Consider the following 24916-nt stretch of genomic DNA (forward strand, 5'->3'; position numbering starts at 1 on the left):
CCGTACAGTGCTGATCGACCCGGTGAATTCCTCCAGCGGTTTATAGCTGCAGGTTCCGGCGTCTGCAGTCGACCCTTCTTCGGAGCGCATATTTCGGCAAGGTGCGGTCGCTACTCCCATTCCGATCTGAACCATGCCCCGCTCCCTTACTGTTCTCTTCCAGTATAAGGGACGGCTGGAACCACACTGTGAGACCAAGTCCCTCACCCATCATTTCAAATAACTGTAAAGCACTCCACTACCAAAGATAGATCTCCCGGACAGCAGGCACCTGATTGATTAACCATTTGCCCCACTGACAAGTTGTGGGATCTTACTGTGCGCGAAACTGAACTCTGCGGACCGCGTCACACGAGACAACCGCGGTTTACGTCAGAACATACGCGCGTAGCGGTTGCCTAACAACACCCTCCACGTCCAAGTGTACCCCGCCCAATCCCCTCTTGAAGTGATTCCGCGCGCGCCGGCGTCCTTGTCGACCTTAATTGCTGATTGGTTGGTTGCGAAACAACCAGCCAGCTCCTTCAATTGGTCCTTCGGCGGGGGTATGGCTATCCCGGCGTGCACCATAACCGGTTTCGAGTCGCGGACGGAGGAGGTGGTTGTGTGAGGGAGCTTCGGACTTGGGTGGCGTCATGGCTGGAGTAGTGGCCCGCAAAGCCCTTGACTATGTCAAGAGCAAAGATTTCCGTGATTATCTCATGAGGTGTGTTGCCCTGAGTTGAACAGCTCAGATAGTGGCTGTGTTGTGGGGGGAAGGGGGCGGGGTGATGTGTTTCGGAGGGAGTGGGGAAAAGGCCCGTGGCCGGAAACTTACTCCAGTCAACAAACTGGGTGCCGGCTTAGTGTAGGTATCAGGCTAACTTCTGGATGCGGAGAGCCCTGTCAGTCTGGCTGCCGCGATGTAGGTCTCAGCAAAATTAGCTTGCAGTCAAGGTCAGTCTCAACTTGCTGATGGAGGATGAGTTGACCTTTCAATTGCCTACCTTGCGTCACAAAATATTTTTAAATCTTACAGTATTGGAAGGTTATGCAACAATCCGCCTGACTAGTTGTTGTTTTTCAGTTTTTCCAGATTATTTCAGATTTCCAACATTCTGCAGTATTTGAATTGTTAGTAATTAAGTTGATCTTAGCTGGAGGGCATTGGCATGGGTAGGGGAGAGAAGGGAAGTGGTTGCTCAACTGCCATTAGTAAAAGAAATGAGAATGTTAGTAAATGAGCACGAGGTAAAATATACCAAATAATAAAACAATGTAACGTTTTGCAATGAGTGGAGCAAAGGGATTAAAATATAAATGCAGACTCTTTAGAGATAGATATAAATAGTTTTCACTACAAAGATCCATTCATGAGTTCTGCGGGGAACTAATGACTGGACAATAGTCAAGGAAAAGTATCTGTAAAATATAATGACATAGAAATCTCACTGATCTCTTGGTCTTGATTGTCTGAATCCAGGACTTGTACAGTCTGTGCAATAATTTAGGGCATTGGTTTGACCTTCCAGAATATCTTGGATTTTACAAATTGAAAGGTCGCAAATAGTCATGAGGTCATATCACGTGGAAACAAGTCCTTTGGCCCATCTGATTCATACTGACCAATTGTTAAATCCAAGCTAGTTCCATTTGGCAAATTTGGGAGAAGTTGTGGTAGTGGAGTACGAATACGCGAGTGTTTACCTCAACATCAGACTTGAAAACAATACCAAGGCTGTTTACAAGAAGGGGATGAGCAGACTCTATTTTTTAAGGAAGCTGAGATCTTTCCATGCGTACAGCAGGATGTTGAAGATTTTTTTTAACCAGTCTTGTAGCGACTGCAGTCTTTCTAGATCCATCCTTGGCTACAACCTGGACTCTTAAGTTAGTGGTGGAGAGGAGGTCGCTGAACAAACTTATTCATTATGAACAATCAGACACACCATCTCCATGCCCTACTGATTTAGCAGCAGACCCCCCTTTCGAACAGACTCATTCAGCTCTGCTGTCACAAGGATCATTATAGAAAATCTTTCCTTCCAAATGTAATATGCATATACAACAGTTCATCTGTGTGACAGAACACATCATCGTACAATAGTCCGTTTTATTATTTTGTACACTATTACTACACATTAGTAAATTATTATTGTGTATATTATTATTCTGTTCTTTATTATTAGTGAAGTCTGCACACTGCTAAGTGTGTTTTTAAATGTTGATCCTGTAATGAAAGAAATTCCCATTCGGGATCAATGAAGTATTATTTGACCCATAACCTTCGAAACATTTGCAATCCATACATGTCCAACTGTCTTAAAAATTGTAGTACCTGCTTCAACTACTTCCTGTGACAGCTGATTCCACATAGATGTTAGCCTTTGTGGGGGAAAATGTTGCACTTCATGTTTCTATTTTTTCCCTTCTCATCTTAAACCTGTGCTCCTAGTTCTTGATACCCTTTGCTGTGATTAAGGGTAATCACGACAGCATGAATAATTGGATAGTGGATTGAAAGCCATAGGAATAATGGGATCTTTTTCAGTAAAATGTGTGATTATAGGTCGGTAGGTTTGGCCCTCGGATGTCCATAATCTTCATCAGTGACTTGGATGAGAAGGCTAGTGTTTTTTCTGAGTCAGGAAATTATGAATGGTCTCCAGTTCTGGACAAAAGTTTGATCATAACTTCTGGTGTACTACTGAAGAAGTGCTAATAATGTGAAATGGTGTCTTTCAGATTAAATATAAAACTGAAGCAGCAAGTGTCCTCTGATAAGTGTTAAAAGATCACAAAGTGATTTTGTGATGGGCGGGCAGGATTTTCATTATTGTTCTGTACAAAGTTTCGAATATCTGGTGATTACCATTTCACTCTTTGTAAGACCTTGCTGCAGGCAGATTGGCTGTTGTTCCTTGTCCTATAGTCATAGGAAAGTACTGCACAGAAACAGGCCCTTCAGCCCATCTGGTCTGTACCGAACCATTTAAACTGCCTACTTCCATCGACCTGCACTGGGACTATTGCCCTCCATACCCATACTATCCATGTACTTGTCCAAACTTCTCTTAAACATTGAAATTGTGATCGCGTGCACCACTTGTGCTGGCAGCTTATTCCACATTCTCACGACCCTCCGAGTGAAGATGTCTCTCTTCATGTTCCTCTTTGTATTACAACAAAATCTGCTCCTTAAAAACATTCACTAATTTTTGGAACATTAAGGAAGTGATTGGCAATACAAATCTAAGTAGGAAAATAAAAAGCCTACAAAAGTATTGCAAAGGAATGTAGATTGGCAAGGGTACAGAAGATAGGAATAAGACAAAGTGAATTTAACTCCTTAAGAAAATAATGCAAAGCAGTCTTTACGATTTTGGAGTTCAGAGGGAATTGATGCGGATAAACCAAAATGAAAAATGAAATGCATTGCCTGTCATTACAGACAGCTTTGAGATTAACTGAGAAGACCATGCTACAGTAATGGGGTTTGATAAAATCTCACCCAGACATTCTGTTGTCTTGTCATCGTGCCTCCAGGAAGAATACTATCAGTTTACTATCTTTATCTGTATATTTTAACCAAGATGACACTCAAGCTACCTAATTGGCTGTTGTGGATGACCAAAGGCTGGGAAGGGTGCTGTAAGAATGATTTTTATTCTTTTGCTAAAGTCACTGACAATTTGTCACTCTTTTTGCATTATGCTTTGCATGTTCAACACTGAGAACAGTGAAGACTTGGGAGCAATGATTATTTTTAAAAATGGACTCTAGCCTTCTGACACTTAACTAGTAGTTGAAAACTAGCTAAGACCCTTGGGAATTTGGGAGAAGCTGTGTGAATGAGGGATAAAAAAATCAAGTAATAATATTGATGGAATAAGATAGTTGGGTAGGGATGCCCTTTGTGGATTGTAAACACTTCTCCAACTATATCTTAAATTTGGTGCACCTTTCAGGTTTTTATTAATTTAAGTGATGTTTAAGTGGCCTAGTGTATTTCTAGAATTTGTATTTGTAGTTTCACTGTCACCATTACTAAGGCTAGACTTTGTTGGTTTTGGAATATCTATTTTAAATGAAATTAAATTCCACAGCTTCCATGACAGACTTTGAAATTTGCTTGGCTGTTATCCACTGAAATTTAACGACCATGCCCTGTAAAATTTATCAGAGTGAGGTTAGAGAGTGGAAGACTAGCAGCACTGTTTATATTTCACACAATTTCTCAAATTGTTATGCTTCCTAGTTGTCTGGCTCTAAAAAGTAGTTAACACTTTTTGAAGCATGATTTGGAATTTTAATTTTAATCTAACTCTAAATAATTAGTCTTGAAGTGTTTTCTTTGGAAAGTCTATATTGAATAATAATTAATGGGTAACAGATTAATCTTCTGGATATTTGCTCAGCTAATCTGTTAAATTAAGTTTTAGAAATCCATTATCCAACCGAGCTTTTAACTTTTAAAATAATAGTTGTATTTAAAAAGTAATTTGTCTTTTGTACTGCCCTGTAACACTCATTTGCCACTCATCTCATTTCTATGCATGTTCCTGTGGTTGATTTACAAATAACCTTTTCTTCAGTTTAGTTGTATGAAATCAGTGGTGCAATTTTAACTGATCTTTTTTGTTTTTAAAAGCATAATATGGAATTTATTTAGTTTTAAAATGTATTTTATAGGCTTTTTGCACTACTTATTGCCCATTGGAGCTGATTGAATGTGATTAGGGCACAGCGCTAGGGAATTTTGCCTGGCCAAGCACGGCAATGTTTTGTATTTGGAGGGCTTTGATGGGTAAAGTCAAAATATGTAGTGCATACTTACAGGGCATGGTGGTATTTCTCCCCGGCTTTGAGTTGATCCTGTAAGCAAACCATGTCTTGGAAGGACAAAGGAGAACAGAGATCACTGAACTTTGTCTTGTTAAAGATCTTGATCTTCAAAGATGTTTTCTTAAGATGGCCAAAGGCTGGATGTTGCCACACCAATGGTGATTTTCATATTCTATAACTGCCTTTGTGACTCTTGAGATGCGGGAATCTTCCAAGTTTCCTCAATGTGATTTTTAAAAAATATTTTCTGTGAATGGTTTAGCTGGTTGTTGAGGGGTCTCTTTTTGTGGCTGTTACTTGCAAGGCTCACTCTCGTATATACTTCAGTGAACTTGACTGAAGTTAGGGTAAGCTTTGTTCTAGGGTCAGAATGATGTCGGATGAAGAGTTTCCCACTTATCTTTCAAACTAGCTCCACTACATCTTGTTAGAGGTGAGATGCAGCATTGGGACAAGAAAGAATGTTGGCTGGATGACAGCCTTCCTCTACTACAGTCTGCACTGAGATCATGTCTGTTATGGATTGGTTCATATCATGGCTTGCCTGCCAATCATGTAGTAGGCCTTTTTTTGGGGTGGGAAAAGGCAACTTCATGGTCCCTTTTGAAACCCTGTTGGCAATTGGGGTGCTTGAGAGGGAAGGGAAAATTCTCTGGTCTCAGGAAGTAGTGTGATTGGAAGGAGGATGATGTCCTGACAAGGCAGTCCATCTTTGGGCCTTGGTGCCTGGTTTCGTTATCCACAGCAGTGCTATGAGGTTTGTCTGTTGACGAGAAGCTAAAATGTACCTTTTAACTTGATGCTGCTCAGTAGTTCTTGGGGATTCTCTCAGATCTGGAGAGCAAGAACGTGTGTGGCTAAATCGTGGTGCTGGATGGATTGAACAAAATAGAGGGTAAGGAGCAGGGTAAAAATAGAAGTGTCTGATACATATAAAGAAGCAGGACTGTCAAGATGAGCTGAGACTAAAAGAAAATGTTTTCAAAGTTTTAAAATTAGAAGCACTAATGGCAAAGACAGATTGAAGACGACATTTAGTGAGTGGGAACTATTGAGGTGGAAATGTCAAGAGAAAAGTAGGAGGTAAACAGGGCGGGGTAAGTCGCCAAAAACATTTGTGCCTGAGCTTATCTTCGTGCATATGTACATGTATGCTGTCAGTCAACCTACTCACCTATCGGGAAAAACAGAATACTGGAGGCAAAACATGTACGTTTGTAAATTGGTGTTTTAGATATAGACTGAGAATGAACTGAAAAGATTGCTAGTACCTTGAGGTACATTGGGAGAATGAAATAGAGGCTATTTGATTATAGGTGGAACCAGATGAGGAGGGAATGATAAGCAGATGTAATCATGTGGGAGAAGGGGAATTGTTTAGCTTTAAAAATCTAACCAGCCCTCTGGGGAAAAGAAAGTTCCACTAGCACCTGAAAGCCAAGGTCCAACAGTAGATCCATGAGATAAAGAATAGATGCTACATGGCAAGAGTGCAGAAGGTTCAGCTTTTGCTGACAACAATGATGAGTTAAATCTGCAAGACAGAGAGCACAGAACATAGACAAACTTATCAAGTCCATAGTAGCATTCAACACCTGCTGGCAAGAACCCTTTGAAGAGTGCCTCAATCAGGTCTCTGCCTTTGACTCCAACGCAGAGTAAACTGGTCCAGCCTCTCCAAACAGGAAAAACAGAAAAAACTTTAGGAACACGCATTATCTTTTCTGGGATCTCAAACTCCAGCAAGGATGAAGGCATGCCAGATGTCAAGACCCCATAATTGTGACCAACTTTAAGGGGAAAAAACAGTAACCATGCTAACTGATATTTTCCATTCATTGCTACAGACCTCAACCATCTCTTCCCAGTGGCTTAGGAAGTGTTCCCTGATGAAGTGTGGATTCTGTACATTTGACGACACTTTGGACATGCTGTTCTATCTACTCGTGGGAAATGCAGGAAGCAGCACCATCTTCTGTAGAAGTCTTCCAAGATTCCGTTATGAAATGCTTATAAAGCTGGCAGTTAGCAAATTAGCATGCATCTATGAAGCCATATTCCCGCGTGACACAAGATACCTGCAGCCCCACGTCAGCAGACAATCTGCTCCACTGGTCTCCCAAAAGCTTAATTGAATGTACAGGCTGCACACAAGACAGGAGTTCATAATTTGAGGAGAAACCTGTATTTGGCTATTTCTGAACCTCAAGAATTTTTGGCAATGAATTTTCAAACCACAATGGAATCTCTGAATTGCACGCCTTGTATTTTTTCCTTTATTATCCATGAGAATCTATGTGGAGCGAAAATTACGTTGTGTACGTTAAAGCCCTTTGAATATAAATTGACTAAATGACACACACTTACTCAATTTGCTTTACTTTTTGCACTACCATTAATGTCAGAAATCCTGGAACACTTGATCATACCATGAAAACTATGAATCATCCAGAATAGTGAATATACAAGGGCAAAAACATTAACCTATCTTATAAAAGGAGAATGAGATTAACAATCTCATATTTGGTGGGTTAATGTTACTGCCCTTGTGAATTCACTATTCCCCACGATTTATACTTGTAATTTGCAATACACCCTATCCTCATTATATGCAGGGGATACATTCCTCGAAGTTGACGCATAATGTAAAATTGCACAATGTGAATAATTATTTAAATGGAGAAAATGGGGATGCGTTCCAGAGGGCTTCCTAAATATGTTTTATCTGTAATTTATTCACATTTTCATACCAATACGACACAAAAGCAGTACTACAAGACAACAATTGTATTATATTTCATCAATTTAAGGTAATGTTCAATGTAATAAATCATAGAAAGTTAACATCCGACGGTGTACAGTACTCACCAACAGTGACAGATGTGTTCGCTCCGGGAGATAAGTGGTTGTTGTGGTGTTGGGCAGCTTTACATGGATAAGGTGGATGGTTGTGGTCGTCAAGATCATATCAAGCACAGCAAGGGGTGAAGGAAGACTCACAGGACTCTTAGAACTGCCGGCAGCAGAAGGTGTTACTGATTTGAATAAAGTGGTGAGGGTTGTTTGCTTGGCAGCATTTTGTTTTAAATTTGCTTGTAGGGAAGAAGGGTTGATGGCAGGGAACAACTCAAATGCTGACTCCGTTCTAAACGTGGGTCCATGTCCATCGCCATTTGTGCCAAGTGTTCCAACTTCCACCATTCCCTCACCGTTGGTAAACTCCTGGGATTTTCAAAATGTCTGTTGCTTGCAGCATCTGAGAAATAGTTTGCGGTAAAAACAAATACGCACGCCTTGAATGTGGATTACACCTTGGTTGAGTGGTTGATCAGTGATGTTGTGTTAAGCAGCAGGAAACGCACTGTTATGTTAGGATGAATGCTGTCCAAATGTTTAGGATGGGCTGGCGATTTGTCAAGCAACAAAAGAACTTTAAAGGCAAGATACTGTTCCCAGCAGTAGTGTCCCAGAGCTATGTTACCTTCAGCTGATGCTGCGCTGTTTATAATTTCCAACTTTTTTTCAAGTGTTAAAGCGGTTCTCTGCCGCTCAGCTGATGGCCCAGGACATGACATCGGATGCTTAGGAGGCATAGTTAAATATTTTAAGCGCAAAATCACTGCACCGTAGGTAAAACCAACAGAAGTTTAAGATCACTCATCCACACCTTGCCAAAACCAATGCGAGAGTGGCGGGAGAGATTGTGAGGCGCGCGCACCTGACTCGTATTGGCGGGAAAGCGGTGCTCCTCGCATAACTGAGTTTTGGATGCATATAATGAGACGTTGGTAGAAATGGGTTCCTCGCATAACTGAATCCGCATATAACGAGGATAGGGCGTATGTGATTTTTTTTTTGATGGTTTTAAACCATTTAATCCGAATCAACTTGGGAATTTTACATTAAAATCCAGCAGATAGTTGGAATTAGAATTTTAAATTGTGGCCTCATATGAAATTCAATGAATAAAATTTTGTGAAATAGGTTTGACTTAATTATAGCATTCACCTTTTCTTTTGGTGATCTGATTCTTTTGTACACACTATCATGATACTTTTGCCAAGGTTATCTTGTGAGGTCATCAACTTTTTTTTAGAAGTGAAGATGCACAATAGCTTCTGGTGTGTAAAAATTATTTTGCTGAAATATAAAACTTGGCGTGTGAATTGAGTTGTATATGTAGAAAGAAAGGTACATCGCATCCGGAATTTTCCCATTTAGCAGATGACTTCTCCCACGCCGCTCTGACGTAGTGGGAAATCGCGTGCGAGGCAAGTTACAGCGGTAGTTTGCCATTGCCTTCTGCTGGGTGAGGTTTTCAAAGAGATCATCAACTCTTAACCCAGCATGGATGAAAAGCGTGCAGGGGAGTCAGCTGGATTCAAACTTGGGACCTCCCGCCCTGCAGTCCAGCGCAGATGCCTCTACACCACCAGCCGGGTCATTGTATATGTATCAGACTCAAAAATAGTTATTTTTGCAGAAAGGCAATGAAGTTCATTATTGGCACTGGGTGTCTATGCTGATTTTGTTCATTGACAATCAAAAAAAACACAGCACGAAACACTAGATGAATTCCTCTGTTGGTAACTATTGGCAATTAATGCACAGTTAAATGGTAGTTTGTCTTTTTTAATGCCCTCTTAAGTGTTTCCATGAAACTTCAGCTAATTGTGACAAAGTGTACTGGTCCTGATGTGTCCCAACTAATTGGAATTGACTGTATTCTCATGTTTAGAAAATAACTTGTCAGTGTGTCGTAAAGAGAGCTTTTGGTACATTGACCTTTATTAATCGAAGTATTGAGTATAAGAGCTGGAATGTTATGATGAGGTTGTATAAGGCATTGGTGAGGCCGAATCTGGAGTATTGTGTTCAGTTTTGGTCACCAAATTACAGGAAGGATATAAATAAGGTTGAAAGAGTGCAGAGAAGGTTTACAAGGATGTTGCCGGGACTTGAGAAACTCAGTTACAGAGAAAGGTTGAATAGGTTAGGACTTTATTCCCTGGAGCGTAGAAGAATGAGGGGAGATTTGATAGAGGTATATAAAATTATGATGGGTATAGATAGAGTGAATGCAAGCAGGCTTTTTCCACTGAGGCAAGGGGAGAAAAAAACCTGAGGACATGGGTTAAGGGTGAGGGGGGAAAAGTTTAAAGGGAACATTAGGGGGCGCTTCTTCATGCAGAGAGTGGTGGGAGTATGGAATGAACTGCCAGACGAGGTGGTAAATGCGGGTTCTTTTTTAACATTTAAGAATAAATTGGACAGATACATGGATGGGAGGTGTATGGAGGGTTATGGTCCGTGTGCAGGTCAGTGGGACTGGGCAGAAAATGGTTCGGAAGGGCCAAAGGGCCTGTTTCTGTGCTGTAGTTTCTATGGTTGTGCCTTCATCTACCTTGTACAAGTGATATCCCAGTTCAAATCTGGAATAACGGGTTTTTATTGGAGGAAAAGGCAGAGATGGTGTTTTCTGTTATAAGACAGTACTGCTAACTAGCCATGGCACTGCAAATGCAATTCTGTGTGTCCTCCATATTTTTGTCTTTTGTTTCGCTTGTTTAATCCACATTATGAAACACACCAGCACATCTTCACAGTAAAGATGTGCATTTAACTTGGTTGTTAATTTTTATGTTTTCATTTATTTACATGAAACATTGGTTATTTTACCCATAATTACATTTGATAGGGTAATTGCAGTGAAGTACTTCAGATGTTATTTTAACTTTCATTTATCTTACTTTGAGCATGCTTGAACCTTTTTGAATAGAGGCTTGCCTTCTACAAAGCTGACCACTTAATCAAACTTGTATAATGTATGTCAGCATGCAACGACTTCATATTTTGGACCTGGACATTTAAAACAAACGGCATGATTTTTAAATTAGCACTTTTGATGAAGCTACAAACTGAGCATGTTTGATTTTAGAATTTTGATTATGAAGTTGACAGCTATGCCTCAACAAGCAACGGACTGGTAGCTATAGGTTTTGCATAAATCATGTGCAGTTATGCGCACTCATCTAATTTTAGTTGCAGAAATTTGACCTTGTGTATCTTGTGCTTGAAGTATTAAGCCAGTGCAACAGCTGAGACAGATCTCCATTGATTTTAGCTGAAAGTCAGTTTGCATGTTCCCAGAGCTCAAATAACAATCAAAGTAAGTGGACTCATTGTGTCCACCCAACCTTGTTCTTGTTAACGTTGAAAGTTTGGGCGTGACTGAATTAGCACTCTGATATGGACAACTTGTTTAGATTCATCCTGTTTCTTTGACTCTCACTACAACTGTATTCCCTGTAGCAAGGCTTGATATTCAAATACTTGAAGTTCATTCTGTTATTTTCAAAAATACCTTGGAAAACCCAATGGTTTGCAATTTAATCTTATCCTGAAAGACAATACATCAAAATTCAATACAATGTTATTTGTATTCAGTTAATCTTTTTGAACAAAGCTAGTTGTTATTATTCTTGAGCAAAAAAAGTTAGCATTTTCACTTATGTTCAGAAACAATCTGAAGCTTTGAAAACTGCCATACAGTCCAACTCTGAATACAGTCCATGAAAACTTGGGCAATTCGATTTTCAATCTGTATGCCAGTTTTGTTAGAGGTTTAGAGAAGTTGTTAATGCTGCCACTTCGTTAAATAAATTCTAAACTGGAAGCCAGTTTATACACCCTTGGAAAATCTAACCTCTTGAAGCTCCATCATGAGGAAATCTGCAGATGCTGGAAATTCAAGCAACACACATAAAAATTGCTGGTGAACGCAGCAGGCCAGGCAGCATCTCTAGGAAGAGGTACAGTCAACATTTCGGGCCGACACCCTCCGTCAGGACTAACTGAAGGAAGAGCTAGTAAGAGATTTGAGAGGGGGAGGGGGAGATCTGAAATGATGGGAGAAGACAGGAGGGGGAGGGATGGAGCCAAGAGCTGGACAGTTGATTGGCAAAAGGGATATGAGAGGATCATGGGACAGGAGGCCTAGGGAGAAAGAAAAGGTGGGGGGGGGAGCGCAGAGGATGAGTGAGGGGGACAGAGGGAGATCCCCACCGATCTCCCTCCTGGCACTTATCCTTAAGCGGAACAAGTGCTACACATGCCCTTACACTTCCTCACTACCATTCAGGGCCCCAGACAGTCCTTCCAGGTGAGGCGACACTTCACCTGTGAGTAGGCTGGGGTGGTATACTGCGTCCGGTGCTCCCGATGTGGCCTTTTATATATCGGCGAGACCCGACACAGACTGGGAGATCGTTTCGCTGAACACCTACGCTCTGTCCACCAGAGAAAGCAGGATCTCCCGGTGGCCACGCATTTTAATTCCACGTCCCATTCCCATTCTGGTATGTCTGTCCATGGCCTCCTCTACTGTAAAGATGAAGCCACACTCAGGTTGGAGGAACAACACCTTACATTCCGTCTGGGTAGCCTCCAATCTGATGGCATGAACATTGACTTCTCAAACTTCTGCTAATGCCCCACCTCCCCCTCGTACCCCATCCGTTATTTATTTATATACACACATTCTTTTTCTTTCTCTCCTTTTTCTCCCTCACTATACCCCTTGCCCATCCTCTGGGCTTTCCCCCTCCTCCCCCTTTTCTTTCTCCCTAGGCCTCCTGTCCCATGATCCTCTCATATTCCTTTTGCCAATCAACTGTCCAGCTCTTGGCTCCATCCCTCCCCCTCCTGTCTTCTCCTATCATTTTGGATCTCCCCCTCCCCCTCCCACTTTCAAATCTCTTACTAGCTCTTCTTTCAGTTAGTTCTGACGAAACGTCGACTGTACCTCTTCCTAGAGATGCTGCCTAGCCTGCTGCATCTTGAAGCTCCATGTCTGTCATCTCTACCTTCATATGTCTGATTTTGTTGGTATCCATTACCACATCATCCATATAAGTAACATTGGGAAGCAATTGTTTTTCCTTTTGTAAAGATTGTATTACATAATTTTAAGAGATTCAAAATGGTTGAGGGAGTAAAGTGGAGAAATGTAGCTATAGCTGGTAACATGACAGTTCCAATGTATTTTATTGAAGCTTCACATAAGCAAGGCTTGTGCCATCATTATTAACTCATCTGGATTATGAAAAATATGGGGTGGATGCTGGAAATCTGAAAAAAACAAAATAATGAGTATTGCTTCAATTTTTTATTTTTATACCTTGGTCCTATAAAAATTGTATTTTAAACTATTATAATACCAAAAATAATTCTTGTTTTTTGTCTCCTTTTCCTCCATTGAACATTGGATGACTATTGATCAGTACGGTAAGTGAAAGTAATTCTTAGTGCATTACTTGCTCGCTTCAATTTCCATACTGAATTTTCTTGGTATTCACTTTCAGTTTGATGTTATTTGTGAAAATCGGGAACTATAACCAAATCTGGGCTTCCCTGTGCTTCAAAGAAGACCAGATTTGTTTATAATCTTTTGGAAAGTAGATCACTAAAATGGGTTAATCCCTACAGTCTTCTGTGGAGATTCACTATTGGCTGTATTTTGTAACATCAATGAACTAGCTGATGGCTCAGTAGATCAAACATTATCGAATATTGACCCTTACAAACTAATTCCAGGTATAGTGAATTCTGATTAATTGAGACACATTGGGACTGATACATTTTGGCCCACCATGCCACTTAATTAGGACAGGAGATGTTGCTGAAGTTTCATGGAAGTGGTTAAAAAGGTATTTTTTTTAAAAAAAGGCAACTAATGTTTAACTGAATAATAAATAGTATATTTAAGTGAAATACAGAACGAATTAGAACACTACCAATGCTACAATAGTACGATAAAACTTTTAGTTCTTAATGGTTAATGATGGAGGAATTCATCCAGTGTGCACTGCTATGTACTAATGAACAAAATCAACACAGTCACAGTGCCAGTAATGCCAGTTATTACCTTCCAGCATGAACTAGTGTCAAAGATTATTGCTTTTTAATTTGGTCCCCATCATCTAAACTGAACACAAGCAACTGTTGCTATTTTAAAAACTGTTCACTCTAAGCACAGTCACTCAAGCGCACATGACTGACGTAAGTTAAAACTTCAGCAATGTCTCCTGTCCTAATTAAGTGGCAATGAAGGGAATTCTAGCGACTTTCTCAATTAGCTTTTGTTCATTAAGATGTGTTCCAAGTTGGTATCTGGCCCAATTAACCAGAATCCACTGTATTCTCATGAATACTAAGCTATATAGCCATTTAATATTGAGGAATCCAAAAGCCCTTTGTCGCCATTCACCATGAATTTCTTGGTTTGGTGTCAAATGACTGTTTGGTAATGCACTCTCTGACCTTTCATTATTAAAGTTGCAGTATAATTTAAATATTTTTCTCAACTGTTGAAGATGTATACCTTTCCAGTACTGGCTGTTTTTTTTAAAGAAAATTTCAGTGGTATTATGTGTTACTTAGATTTTGTAGTCTGCAAGAACATAAAGCTATAAAATGGATTGCTTCATTTAAAAAAAAAATGCAAGCCATCTTAAACTTGTAATGTCAATGATACTGAGAAAGCAATTTTTTTGATTTTGGTTCTCTCATTCTGCAGCACTTCTGGGGTCCTGTGGCCAACTGGGGCCTGCCCATTGCTGCTTTTAATGACATGAAGAAAACTCCAGAGATCATCAGTGGGAGAATGACATTTGGTAAGTTAAAGAAGTGTAAATCTATGCATGATGTTTGAGAGTATCTGTGTTAGCTTGCAGTCAGTCATCTACTTATTTCAGAATGGTAAATTTCATGTTTGGGTTGGAGTATTGCATGGAATATGAGAAGGGGAAATTTAAACTTTGAATTGCACTGTATTTAAAATAGGTGGTTTAGAATATCATTTATGGCTTAGACATGCATGTAACCCTAAAGAGGCAAAGCTGTAAGTCTAAAGAACCTATTTATTTAGTCTCTGCTTTCTTTCGTTTAAAATCTCTGCTTAAATTACTTTACCAGTCATTGAATGTGAAGAAACTGTACTACCTCACTTTTATTCTTCTTTAGATAGTATCTCAGTTTTGTGCTATTACTGTTTATTTCGTTGCTATGCTAAATGTTCTCCTTATAGTCAAGTGATTCTTTCCATGCAGGGGCTTAAATATACAGTATGTATCATAATTTAAATGTTTGAGACAAACTGAACTTTTATAAATGCATGTTTGAGCTTGCGATCTTGTATTGCATTTATCTTGCTGTACACAAATACCCCAGTACTCACCCCACTCTGCGCTCTGTACTATACTATAGAAGCAATTGACTGAGTGACTTGCTGATATCATAATTGAACAGTGGATTTTGCTGTGTTTATCGATCTTGGTGCATTGATATAAGCTACATGTGCATAATTTATGTTCTACCTAAATGAATAGATGGATGTAATGTAAGGGGTTTCTTCTTTTATGTTGCTGCGAAGGCTAACAAAATGGCTTTTTTGTTATGTTATAATTAAAATGGCTTTTCTGTAATAATAACTGTGATGTAAGGAGTTCTCTCTCTCTGCTTGTTTGGTTATATTATTGATAAGAGAGAGAACGAACCAATTGGGATAGATGTTATCCTTTCTTGTGTGTCTGTAAGCTATTGTTTCGCAGGGTTTTGGGGCAGAAGGCAGAAGGGGAAGTGAGGAGGAGCGATGCTGTAAGCTGGCCGACGGGACGGACCCCGAGCGGGAGTCCGAGGCCCAGGGTCTTTGGCGGGGAGAGGAGACGAAGACAGACTCGTGTGGAGCGTCTGGTCGACCACCGTGGTTGGTCCCAGGCGGCGGGTCGGAGGGGATCGAATGGTGGAAAGAAGACTCCGTTAATTGAGCTCCAACTGTTGTGCATGAAGTGTTTGAACTCCTTAAGTTTGGCGCTTTTTACTTCCCTTTTATATTTTATCTCTATTAATTACATAGTTCCAATAAGATCTATAAAGTGTAATCATTTAATTGCATATGGTGTATTGTCTGTTATTTGGCAGGGTGGGGTACATCACACAGCATCCACACAAACTTGATTATCCAGTTTGGTGGGGCCGAAGCCTGCTCCCCCTAGATGTAAGCGAGTTGAGCGAGCCTGAGGCTTACCAGTGGCTACAGTAATATAACTTATCCTCATTTATTTCTTGTTTAATCACATTCACATTTGTCAGGAATATGGGCCACACAGAATTTTGAGCAGAGTAACTGCCTTTCTTCCTTGTTGTCATGGGCTAGTTCTTATAATTAACAAGTTATCAAATCTATTCATATTTTTATTGATTTTATATGGACTGTCAGATTTTATTTCAATCTGTTCTTTACACTTCCTCACATTATATACTAGATAACAGTAGATGACTGAAGTAGGTAACAGTAGATCTACTGGGAGTTTAAGGTAAAATTGTTAATACTTTGCTAAGGTCTATATTAGATCCGTTGGATAAAAGCTTTTGACCTTTTGGGTGAGACTGACAGTTTTTAGAAGGTTTTTTAAAATGGGTTTTGAGCATTGAAAGTGGTTATTTAACTTGTAATCTTGCTTTATAGACAGGTTTTGTCTGACTTTAAAATAATTTGGTTTCTAACTTGCAATTGATTCAGTCTAATGATAAACACTGTAGTTGATTGTGCTTTGATTTGAGTTTGAGCCTAATGTTGGTTTTATTCAGAATCAGGTTTATTATCACTGGCATGTGATGTGAAATTTGTTAACAGCAGTTCAATGCAATACATAATATAGAAGAAAAAAATAAGTAATTCTTATGCAGTATACTTTATACAGTATACATATATTGAATAGATTAAAAATCGTGCAAAAAAACCCAGAAATACTATATATTTTTTTAAAAAGTCAGGTAGTGTCCAAGGGTTCAATGTCCATTTAGGAATCGGATGACAGAGGGGAAGAAGCTGTTTCTGAATCGCTGAGTGTGTACCTTTAGGCTTCTGTACCTCCTACCTGATGGTAACAGTGAGAAAAGATTGACATCTTTCAAGAGTTTAGCATTTGCTCCATAACATGAAGGCCTGTTGTGAACAATACACTACTTTTCCTGTAATAATGACCTGTTTCTGTTCTTCTTTGCAGCATTGTGCTGTTATTCCTTGCTGTTCATGCGGTTTGCATACAAGGTACAGCCTAGAAATTGGCTTTTGTTTGCTTGTCATTTCACTAATGAAACAGCACAAATTATTCAAGGATGCCGCTTGATCAAGCACAAGTAAGTGTTCTTGGTTTCTGAAAACTTTATTGGGTGGGGTAATGTAGCAGTTTTGGCTGTTTAAAATCAGGTTTATTTTGGAAATTAATTCTGCAAGTCTGGTAAGATATGTATAAAATGCAAATTTCAATAAACATTCATGTATTCAAAGAGTGGGTAACAAATAGGTAAGAAAATAGAATGACTAACTACATTTGTATGTCTTGTATCTATACTGCAAACCTCGGCTTTCTGCATCATACTAAGTATATCTATATTCAGCATACAGAAGAAGAAGACTTCATCTGAATGATGTCAGACTGGATCTCTTGCCGCACTTTTTCTTTGGATCAACATGTTGCCCATATCAGGATATTTCTACATCATTTTTAACGCACAAGGTTCTACAAGTTCAGTGAATGATTTTAAGTTTTTGAAGAGTTGATTCTAATCATATTTGGAATTAATATTCACCATATTTTAACAGTTTCTAAAATTGCCTTAAATTAAATTTGTAAGTAACATGCATGTATTTCCAAATGTAGCCATGTACATATTTTTCTCTCTAGTTTTTAAAGTGTAGTGAATTATATTGTACATTGAGGAAAATTGCAATGTTGCAGGGAATGGTTATGGTCAAGGCTGTTGTGGAATGGTTTATTTTGCAGTTTGAAACTGTTTTTAATAAAGTGCAATGAGAAATTGCTGTATTGACAATTAAAAATTGTGAATTAATTACTGGCCTTATGCATCTTTGTAATATTTCCAGTACTTACTAATATGAATGGAATTCTTACAGAAGTTGGATTGATTAAAGAAGTTCACTTTATTTAAACATGTACAGATGGAGAAAGTTTAAACTTGAATTTGACAAATACACGTTTAATTATCAACTCGAGGTTGTGGAGAAACATATTTGTACATGCTGTATTGACCAATGAGTAGTGGAAAGTTATTTGTACAGTATGTCATACTTTATATCAAACATGTGCAACTCCTACCTATACAGTTATTGCAAATCATCTATTTTGCTTTTGGATCAGCATACCATTGAGTGGGATATGTTCACCCACTCTAGTGTTAATGACATAATTAAAATCTTCATTTTTTGCTTTATGCAGTGTTTTTGTATTTTTATTAACTTTTGTTCATTAGATATGTGAGGTCTTGTCTCATAGTTGTGGTGTGCAGCGACCTGTGCATCAACTGGGCCCCTTCCCAGCATCTCGTGGAATTTTCCATTTCTGACAACATAACGTGTTCGAAGGGAAAGAAAATCGGATTTCAGAGGTTTTCAGATTTTTGAATTTTGGATAAGAAGTACACAACCTATATTTACATATTCCATTGTAGTATGATCATGTTACTTGATTTCACTGGTATTTCAAAAATTCAGTTCTGAAAACAATTTTAATTTATTGGTGTGGTTGTAAGATGCAGGAGCTCCTAAAGCATTGGATCTGTTATACTGTTTAATTTTCAACTATGTACTCTTTGAATCTCACAATTTGTCTAAATAAATTCTCATTCCTAACATTCCTCTTTCATACAGTTTTCCATCTATCTGGGTGCACAGTTTGCTTTCATGTTGTTTGAGAGAGAGAGATAGCACATTCTTAACATCAGCTTTCAGAATCTACCACTCATTCACACACTTAGCTGTGCTTTATATCGGTCAATTAATGTGAAAGCCTACATATCTTTTGCGAGAGGAAATTGGAACACCCAGCTGAAACCCACCTGATCATGGGGAGAATATGTTGTGTGATGTAGCCAGAGTATCAAGTTCTAAATAGTTATAATGTACTATTGGATTAGGCAGTATTATTTCCCATTTTTGCTGTTCTGCAAGGCTCAAGTCATAGTATTATCTGTAAAGTTTCATTCTAGAAATCAACATTAGCACTGAAAATCCAGCCAAGGATCATTTATGACCTTGACTTCCTCAGTGTTCTGACAAATGATGTACCAATTACTGATTCTTTTGAGCTTCCTTTTCCTTTGTCTTTTACTTGGGCTGATTTGAACATTAAAGGGCAGTCCACTCTACTATAAATTCATAAACCCATCACAATAAGATTGAACCAAAATCATATCATTTTGAAGCTGAATCAGCATAAGGTAATGTATTGCAAATGAGTGTATTTTAGAGGACTTTTTAAAAAAAAATTCTAATTCATTCTTCTATATCTTCCCATATCTTTCTTTCAGGTAGTTATAAAGCAGAAGTCTCCAACCTGGGGTCTATGGACCCCTCGGTTAATGGTAACTGTCCATGACATGAAAAGGTTGGGAACCCCTGTTGTAAAGTAATCTTGGTTTTGCTGGGCATTTTTTTTAGCTGCTTGATGCAATAGGGAGTAGATAGATTCCATTTCTTTACCATGGTTCTGATTCTACGTATTAAACTTGATAACCAATAGCATTTCTTTCCCATCCACGGAAAGCAACATTAATAAGAGGATTTAGTGTGCTACATTTGCCCCAACATCAGAAACCTGTGTTCAGTCCTGACCTTGGGTCCTGGCAGTGCAGTTTGCATGTTTTCACTGTGATTGCATGAGTTTCCTCCTGGAGCTCAGGTTTATTTCCACATTCCAAAGATGTGCAGTTTGGTAGATTAATTAGCTATTGTAAATTGTCCATAGTGTGTAGCATCTGGAAAGGGTTTTAAAAAAAATAATGTGATTGATCATTGGTGTGCATTTGATTGGCGAAAGTCTTTACGTGCTGTGCTTCTGTATGACTTTGTGGGTTTTTGCTTAGGCTTAAACAATTTTGGTTGTATTACATTAATGAACCCATCAGATCTGAGTGGAGAATTTGATTATTTGATTAGGCATCCCGATTGTTATGGGTGAACTGGGCTGAAGAGTTTGCTTTTCACTGTGGCTATGAACACACCATGCTGTCATTCTTTGTGTTTTATTATTAGGTCTATGAGCACTCTTTGTATGCTTTGTGAATCAGTTAGTTCCACAAAGGGTGAAAAATGAGGTACTAGTACCATGGCAGCTTGCAACTTTCCACCCCTATCTTTTTAACAGCTCAATTTAGAAACACTGTTAGACATGGGGATAACAAATAATGGAGCGATGATTGAGTCATGCCAGTTGCATTGGCATGAAAGTCAAGCCAAAAGACCAGCACATTATGAATGAATTGTCTGTGCTAAAATTCTGGAAATGTTATTTGTAATACACCAATATCAAGTAATGAAATCATGGTGTTTCAGAATGAGAGACCATTTATTTTATATTGTTTGGGGTAAACCTTTATTGTCAAATCTATGAATGTAATATGCAACAAAACTAGATATTTTACCCTTTTTTGGTTGCCTTTGTGTGATCCTGTAATAGTAATTTAGCACAGCAGTAGTCATTGTTGGAGAACCTGACCTGGTTTGATTATGTCACTTTTACATCACAGTTAAGGTTGTATGGAGCAGAATTTCTCAGTACCAGTATTTGTACACTTGGGGTGGTAAGATATGACATGAACTCCTCTTCTGATGCATTCAGTACACAGACACCATTCACTTCCACAAGTCTGCAAACAAACAGGAAACAATGTTTGATGGTTAATTTTATATATTGTCCTGCATATCATCATCAGGACTTGCTGGAGAAGTTAATGTTGATCTCTCCCATCATATTCCATCTTCAGCATTTTGTCACTTCCACCTATCATTTTACAGCTGCTTGTATCATTCCCACTTCCCCTGCCTCTCATCCTATTCCCCCTTCATATAATAGCTATCTCCCCTCTTTCTTTCAAATCATGAAGGATTTCAACCCAAGTTATTGATTGTCCATTTACATTCATAAATGCTACCTAGCCTGCTGAGTTCCTCCAGCATTTTGTCTGTTGCTCCAGATTTCCAGCAGCTGCAGTCTCTCTTGTTTCTCCTTAATGCTTAAGAATATTTCTTGGGACATTAAGCTTTAATAGCATTGTTCAACATAATGGGAGCAGCAGTTAGAATAAACAGGAGTGAAATCTCATTTTTTAAGCCAACTGCTGTATTGGCCAATATAATTCCTCCACATTTTAAGCACAAAGACCATCAAAGATCTTCAAACAGTCAAGAACCAGTAGCTTGTCTACAATTAATTTACTGCTGAGCCATAGCAGCAATTCCAAACAGATATATCGAGGGAACTTCCTGATGGAGCATTTGAAAAGAGCTGAGAGAGATAGATGTGAGGAGCTGGGTATACTTTACGATGCTACCCAATGGTGTCCTATGTTTAGTAATTGGTTTATTGCCACATATATTGAAATATAAAGGAAAGCACAGCATCCAGCAGCTCATTCCACACATCAATATATTAAGGTAATACAAAAGGAAATTAAAGCAGAATATAGAACATAAAGTCTGAAGATGCTGGAAATCCAAAAGCAACACACACAAAATGCTAGAGGAACTTAGCAGGTTGGGCAGCATCTATGGAAATGAATAAGCAGTTGACACTACAGGCCAAGACCCTTCTTCAGGACTGAAAAGGAAGGAGAAGGATGCCAGAATAAAACGAAAGAGGGAGAATATAGTGTTACAGAGAAAGTGCAAAACGGGTAGACAAAGTGCAAGGGCCGTGATGAGATAGATAGAGAAATCAAGAGCTTAGTGTACAAGAGGTCCATTCAAAAGTCTCATGGCTTTGGTATAGAAGGTATCTTTGACTCGGATGGTATGTGCTCTTAACCTTCTTTTATATTGTGATTTTATTCTAAGAATGCCAGTGATAAAGACAAGCAAAATGATATTGCTAATTTCCTAAGCATGAATTTCTCAATTCAATACACATGATTTAGTTTCATACATTCCACCTTGTGAGAGAGTGAAGTTTTTGTATCAGTTGCATTGTCAACATTTTTGCAATATATACAGTATGTACTGGGTCACATGCTGCAATTTTTAAAAATTACATGAGCCACGCATGTTACACAACTAAATAAATAATTTGTGTTTAGGTTTAAATGACATTTGTACCCATTTGAACAGAACATGCTCCAAATACTTAGGAACTCAGGCAGCACTGAAATGGAAGTAATGCATCAAATCAATGATCTTTCTACAGCATTGAAGAAATCAGAAACCAGCTGTGTTTACCTGGCAGAAAAGGGAGAATGGTGGAGAGTGAAAAGAGAATGATTGGGGGGAGATAAAGGTTGTCCATCCAGGTGTCTGAGATTGTCACTTTATGCAGAGAGAAACAGAGTTAATGATTCAGGTTGATAAACTATATGATTACAAATTTCTAGTTTCAGCTCCGATGCATCATAGTTAATCTGAAAAATTAACTCTCTTTCCCTCTTCAAAAATGCTACTAGTCTTTTTGAGTATTTCCAGCACTGTTTTGATATCAGATCACTAGCATCTGCAGTGTTTAAAATATATTTTCAAGTGATATAGTTACCTGTCATTTGGCTGGAGATCCGAGCTCTCTGCTGTCACGATCTGCAGTCCATGATCTGCATGCCTCTTCACTGTGAACCCATACCCATCAGAGTTTGCTGCTTCCTGCACTGTCACCAGCACTGCAGTGGAATTGGGTGCAATGAGCTGTGACAATGTCACTGATGGTCGGTTGCTATTTCCCTGTAAACATGTGGACACATAAATGATATTTTCTGGGTACCATCAGTCTAAGTTGCAAAAGGGGTTCCTATCCTTTTTCTATGCTGTAGAACAATACCATTAAGCAAGGGTTCCCTGCGTTGGGAACCCCTAGGTTATGAGGAAATGCATCCATTCACAAGAAACAAAAAGTTATTGTAAGTGAAATGTCATCCAGCCCCTAACTTCTAGGTGATTGCCCTAGTGAAATACTGAGGGAGTATATATTGCCAGAGTGGGTATTTTTGGGTAGATAATTATTTTGCCTCACCTGTTCTGCCTTTGTCAGAATTTCCTTATATAAATTCAAAATAGTAAATTTAGGATGAGTGTAATATTTTCTTCCCTGTTTAAATCAAAGTCTTTTAAGATTATTTCTCTATTCTCTTAGTTATCTTTTACTTCTCATAAGATCAGGTTTCAGATGCTTCCAGTTCAGGATAAAAGATTAATATTTCTTTATTTTTCTCTTAAACTCAAAACTAAGAATCTAACCCATGAAATTCTCTGTATTATCCATATGGCTTGACTGCTTTAGTGCTTTTCAGCAACCAATAATACAAAAACTAAATACTGTGGATGCAGGAAGGCAGAAATAATAACATTAAATGGTAGAAACATTAAGTCAAGCAGCAACTGTAGAGAGGAAACTGAGAAAACAGTGGAGGCCATCAGCCTGAAACCTAAACACTGGTTGTCTCTGCATAGAAGCTGCCTGCCTGAATTGCTGACTTATCTAACTAGTTCAACTAGTGCTCAACGAATGATCTACCAAGGACATGATAAAGTCTGAGATAGCTTCTTTTCATGTAACCTGCAAGGATCGTCTACTCTTGACAACATTCACTAAAATCAATGCAACACTCATTGATTATTACTATTCAAAAGGTCAAAGTCTCATATCTACCTTAGTACCCTGGAACTCCAGGAGACTGCTTGATGGTGCCTGTTGCTGCTTTTGGCAAAAAATGTGGATTGTTTCCTTCAATATCTGGTAGTCCAGTTTCAAGAGCTCAAGGAGGCTTTTGTCTATGGCATTAAAGCTTAAGCAAAGGCACAAGCAACATCATTAGCTTTCCCAATCATGAGCAAAAGATTGGTAAAACAAGAATCTTTCAGAGCTTCATTTATTCATTTAAAATTCCTCTCTGCCAACTGAAGTGTTAGCTGTCTCTCTCTCTCTCTTTCTATAAGTGGGTTAAAGCTAAGTGTACTGATATTCTGAAAAATCCTACAGCATATTTGCATTTGGACTGAATGATTTCACCAATATTCTTGAATAACTGCTGTAAATATATAAAATTGACTAAATGACTTAACCCAACTAGTTTGTTTTGCCATTAGAATTACCGGGAAAAATGTCTAAACACTCCTTTGTGTTCCAATGTCCTTGAAGCTCTTTATATCTTCCAGAAGAGAAGCAAAAGGCGATTGAATGAAGTTGTGCAATTTTAGGAAATCATACCAGTTCCTACTAAAGTAATCCCATCAGACCCATTACCCATGCTCCCTCTGTGACCAGGTGGTCTTCCTCCAGTTGCTCCAGTTTCTGCTCACATCCCGGAGACTGGCCATTATGAATTGCCCATTTTGTATTTTGTGCAGGTGAAAGGTAGAATCTGTGGTAATTACTGGAAATGTGGGAACAATTAAATGGAATTCACATTAGTATAAAACAGACGCTTGATGATCAGTGCATACTAGGTGGGTCAAGGGGTCTGCGTCCCATGATGTAAGACTGTATTGTAGAAAATAATTCCAAATCTTCTGAGAAATCACATGCTGGGTTCAATTGTTGCTAAGGCTGAGGATATCCTTAGTCTCCTTTAACTACTAACTAATATTCTCCATCTTTCATGATTAGACGAGGCAATTCTTTTGAGATTTGATCTGATCACGGTTTGTAGAATTGTTTAGCTTTGATTATTGCATTCATTTTATATTGTGCACAGGCGTAGTCCTTGGGTACAGCTTTATCAAGCTGACATATCACCTTCTGGCATGCCAATGTGCACTCCTCATTGCAGCAGGTTAATGCTGGGACTTCACTGCAATAGTAATGTGAGGAATAAGCAGAGCTGTAAAGTTACAGATTATGCTGCTGCCAATAGTCCACAAGATTCCCTGGATAGAAAGTCTGAGTTGCCAAATCTGTTCTGTGTCTATGACTTCTAGTGGAATTGTAGTGCCACACCGCACAATCAATACTGGCTGGGTGGCCTCAGTGTGAAGATGGAACTTTGACAGTGAGGTGATCATACCCACCAATGCCAGGATGGACAGCTGTATTTG

The 24916-nt window shown here is 38.9% G+C and overlaps 1 protein-coding gene across 3 annotated transcripts; it reads left to right on the plus strand.

Moving 5' to 3' along the window:
- The first annotated feature begins 484 nt into the window (after nucleotides 1-484).
- mpc1 (mitochondrial pyruvate carrier 1) lies at nucleotides 485-18540 on the plus strand. Of its 3 annotated transcripts, none has more exons than XM_063056149.1 (3): nucleotides 485-710; nucleotides 14402-14498; nucleotides 16893-17029. In XM_063056149.1, exons 1-3 carry the CDS (start codon nucleotides 636-638, stop codon nucleotides 17027-17029), a joined length of 309 nt encoding a protein of 102 aa, XP_062912219.1. In that variant the 5' UTR covers nucleotides 485-635. The 3 variants fall into 3 exon arrangements, 2 of the variants coding, with proteins under 2 accessions (XP_062912219.1, XP_062912218.1); XM_063056148.1 differs by lacking the exon at nucleotides 485-710 and adding an exon at nucleotides 17287-18540 and having other exon boundaries at nucleotides 14392-14498; nucleotides 16893-17025; XR_010018954.1 differs by lacking the exons at nucleotides 485-710; nucleotides 16893-17029 and adding an exon at nucleotides 15421-16886 and having other exon boundaries at nucleotides 14386-14498.
- The last annotated feature ends 6376 nt before the right edge of the window (nucleotides 18541-24916 follow it).

Source organism: Mobula hypostoma, chromosome 8, assembly GCF_963921235.1.
Source record: "Mobula hypostoma chromosome 8, sMobHyp1.1, whole genome shotgun sequence".
Lineage (NCBI taxonomy): Eukaryota > Metazoa > Chordata > Chondrichthyes > Myliobatiformes > Myliobatidae > Mobula > Mobula hypostoma.

Excerpts from the sequence above, each read along its gene's own strand:
- mpc1 (XM_063056149.1), top strand. The coding sequence starts at position 636 with ATGGCTGGAGTAGTGGCCCGCAAAGCCCTTGACTATGTCAAGAGCAAA. Across the intron at positions 711-14,401 it reads GTGATTATCTCATGAGGTGT|CACTTCTGGGGTCCTGTGGC; the intron begins GTTGCCCTGAGT and ends CTCATTCTGCAG. Across the intron at positions 14,499-16,892 it reads CAGTGGGAGAATGACATTTG|CATTGTGCTGTTATTCCTTG; the intron begins GTAAGTTAAAGA and ends TCTTCTTTGCAG.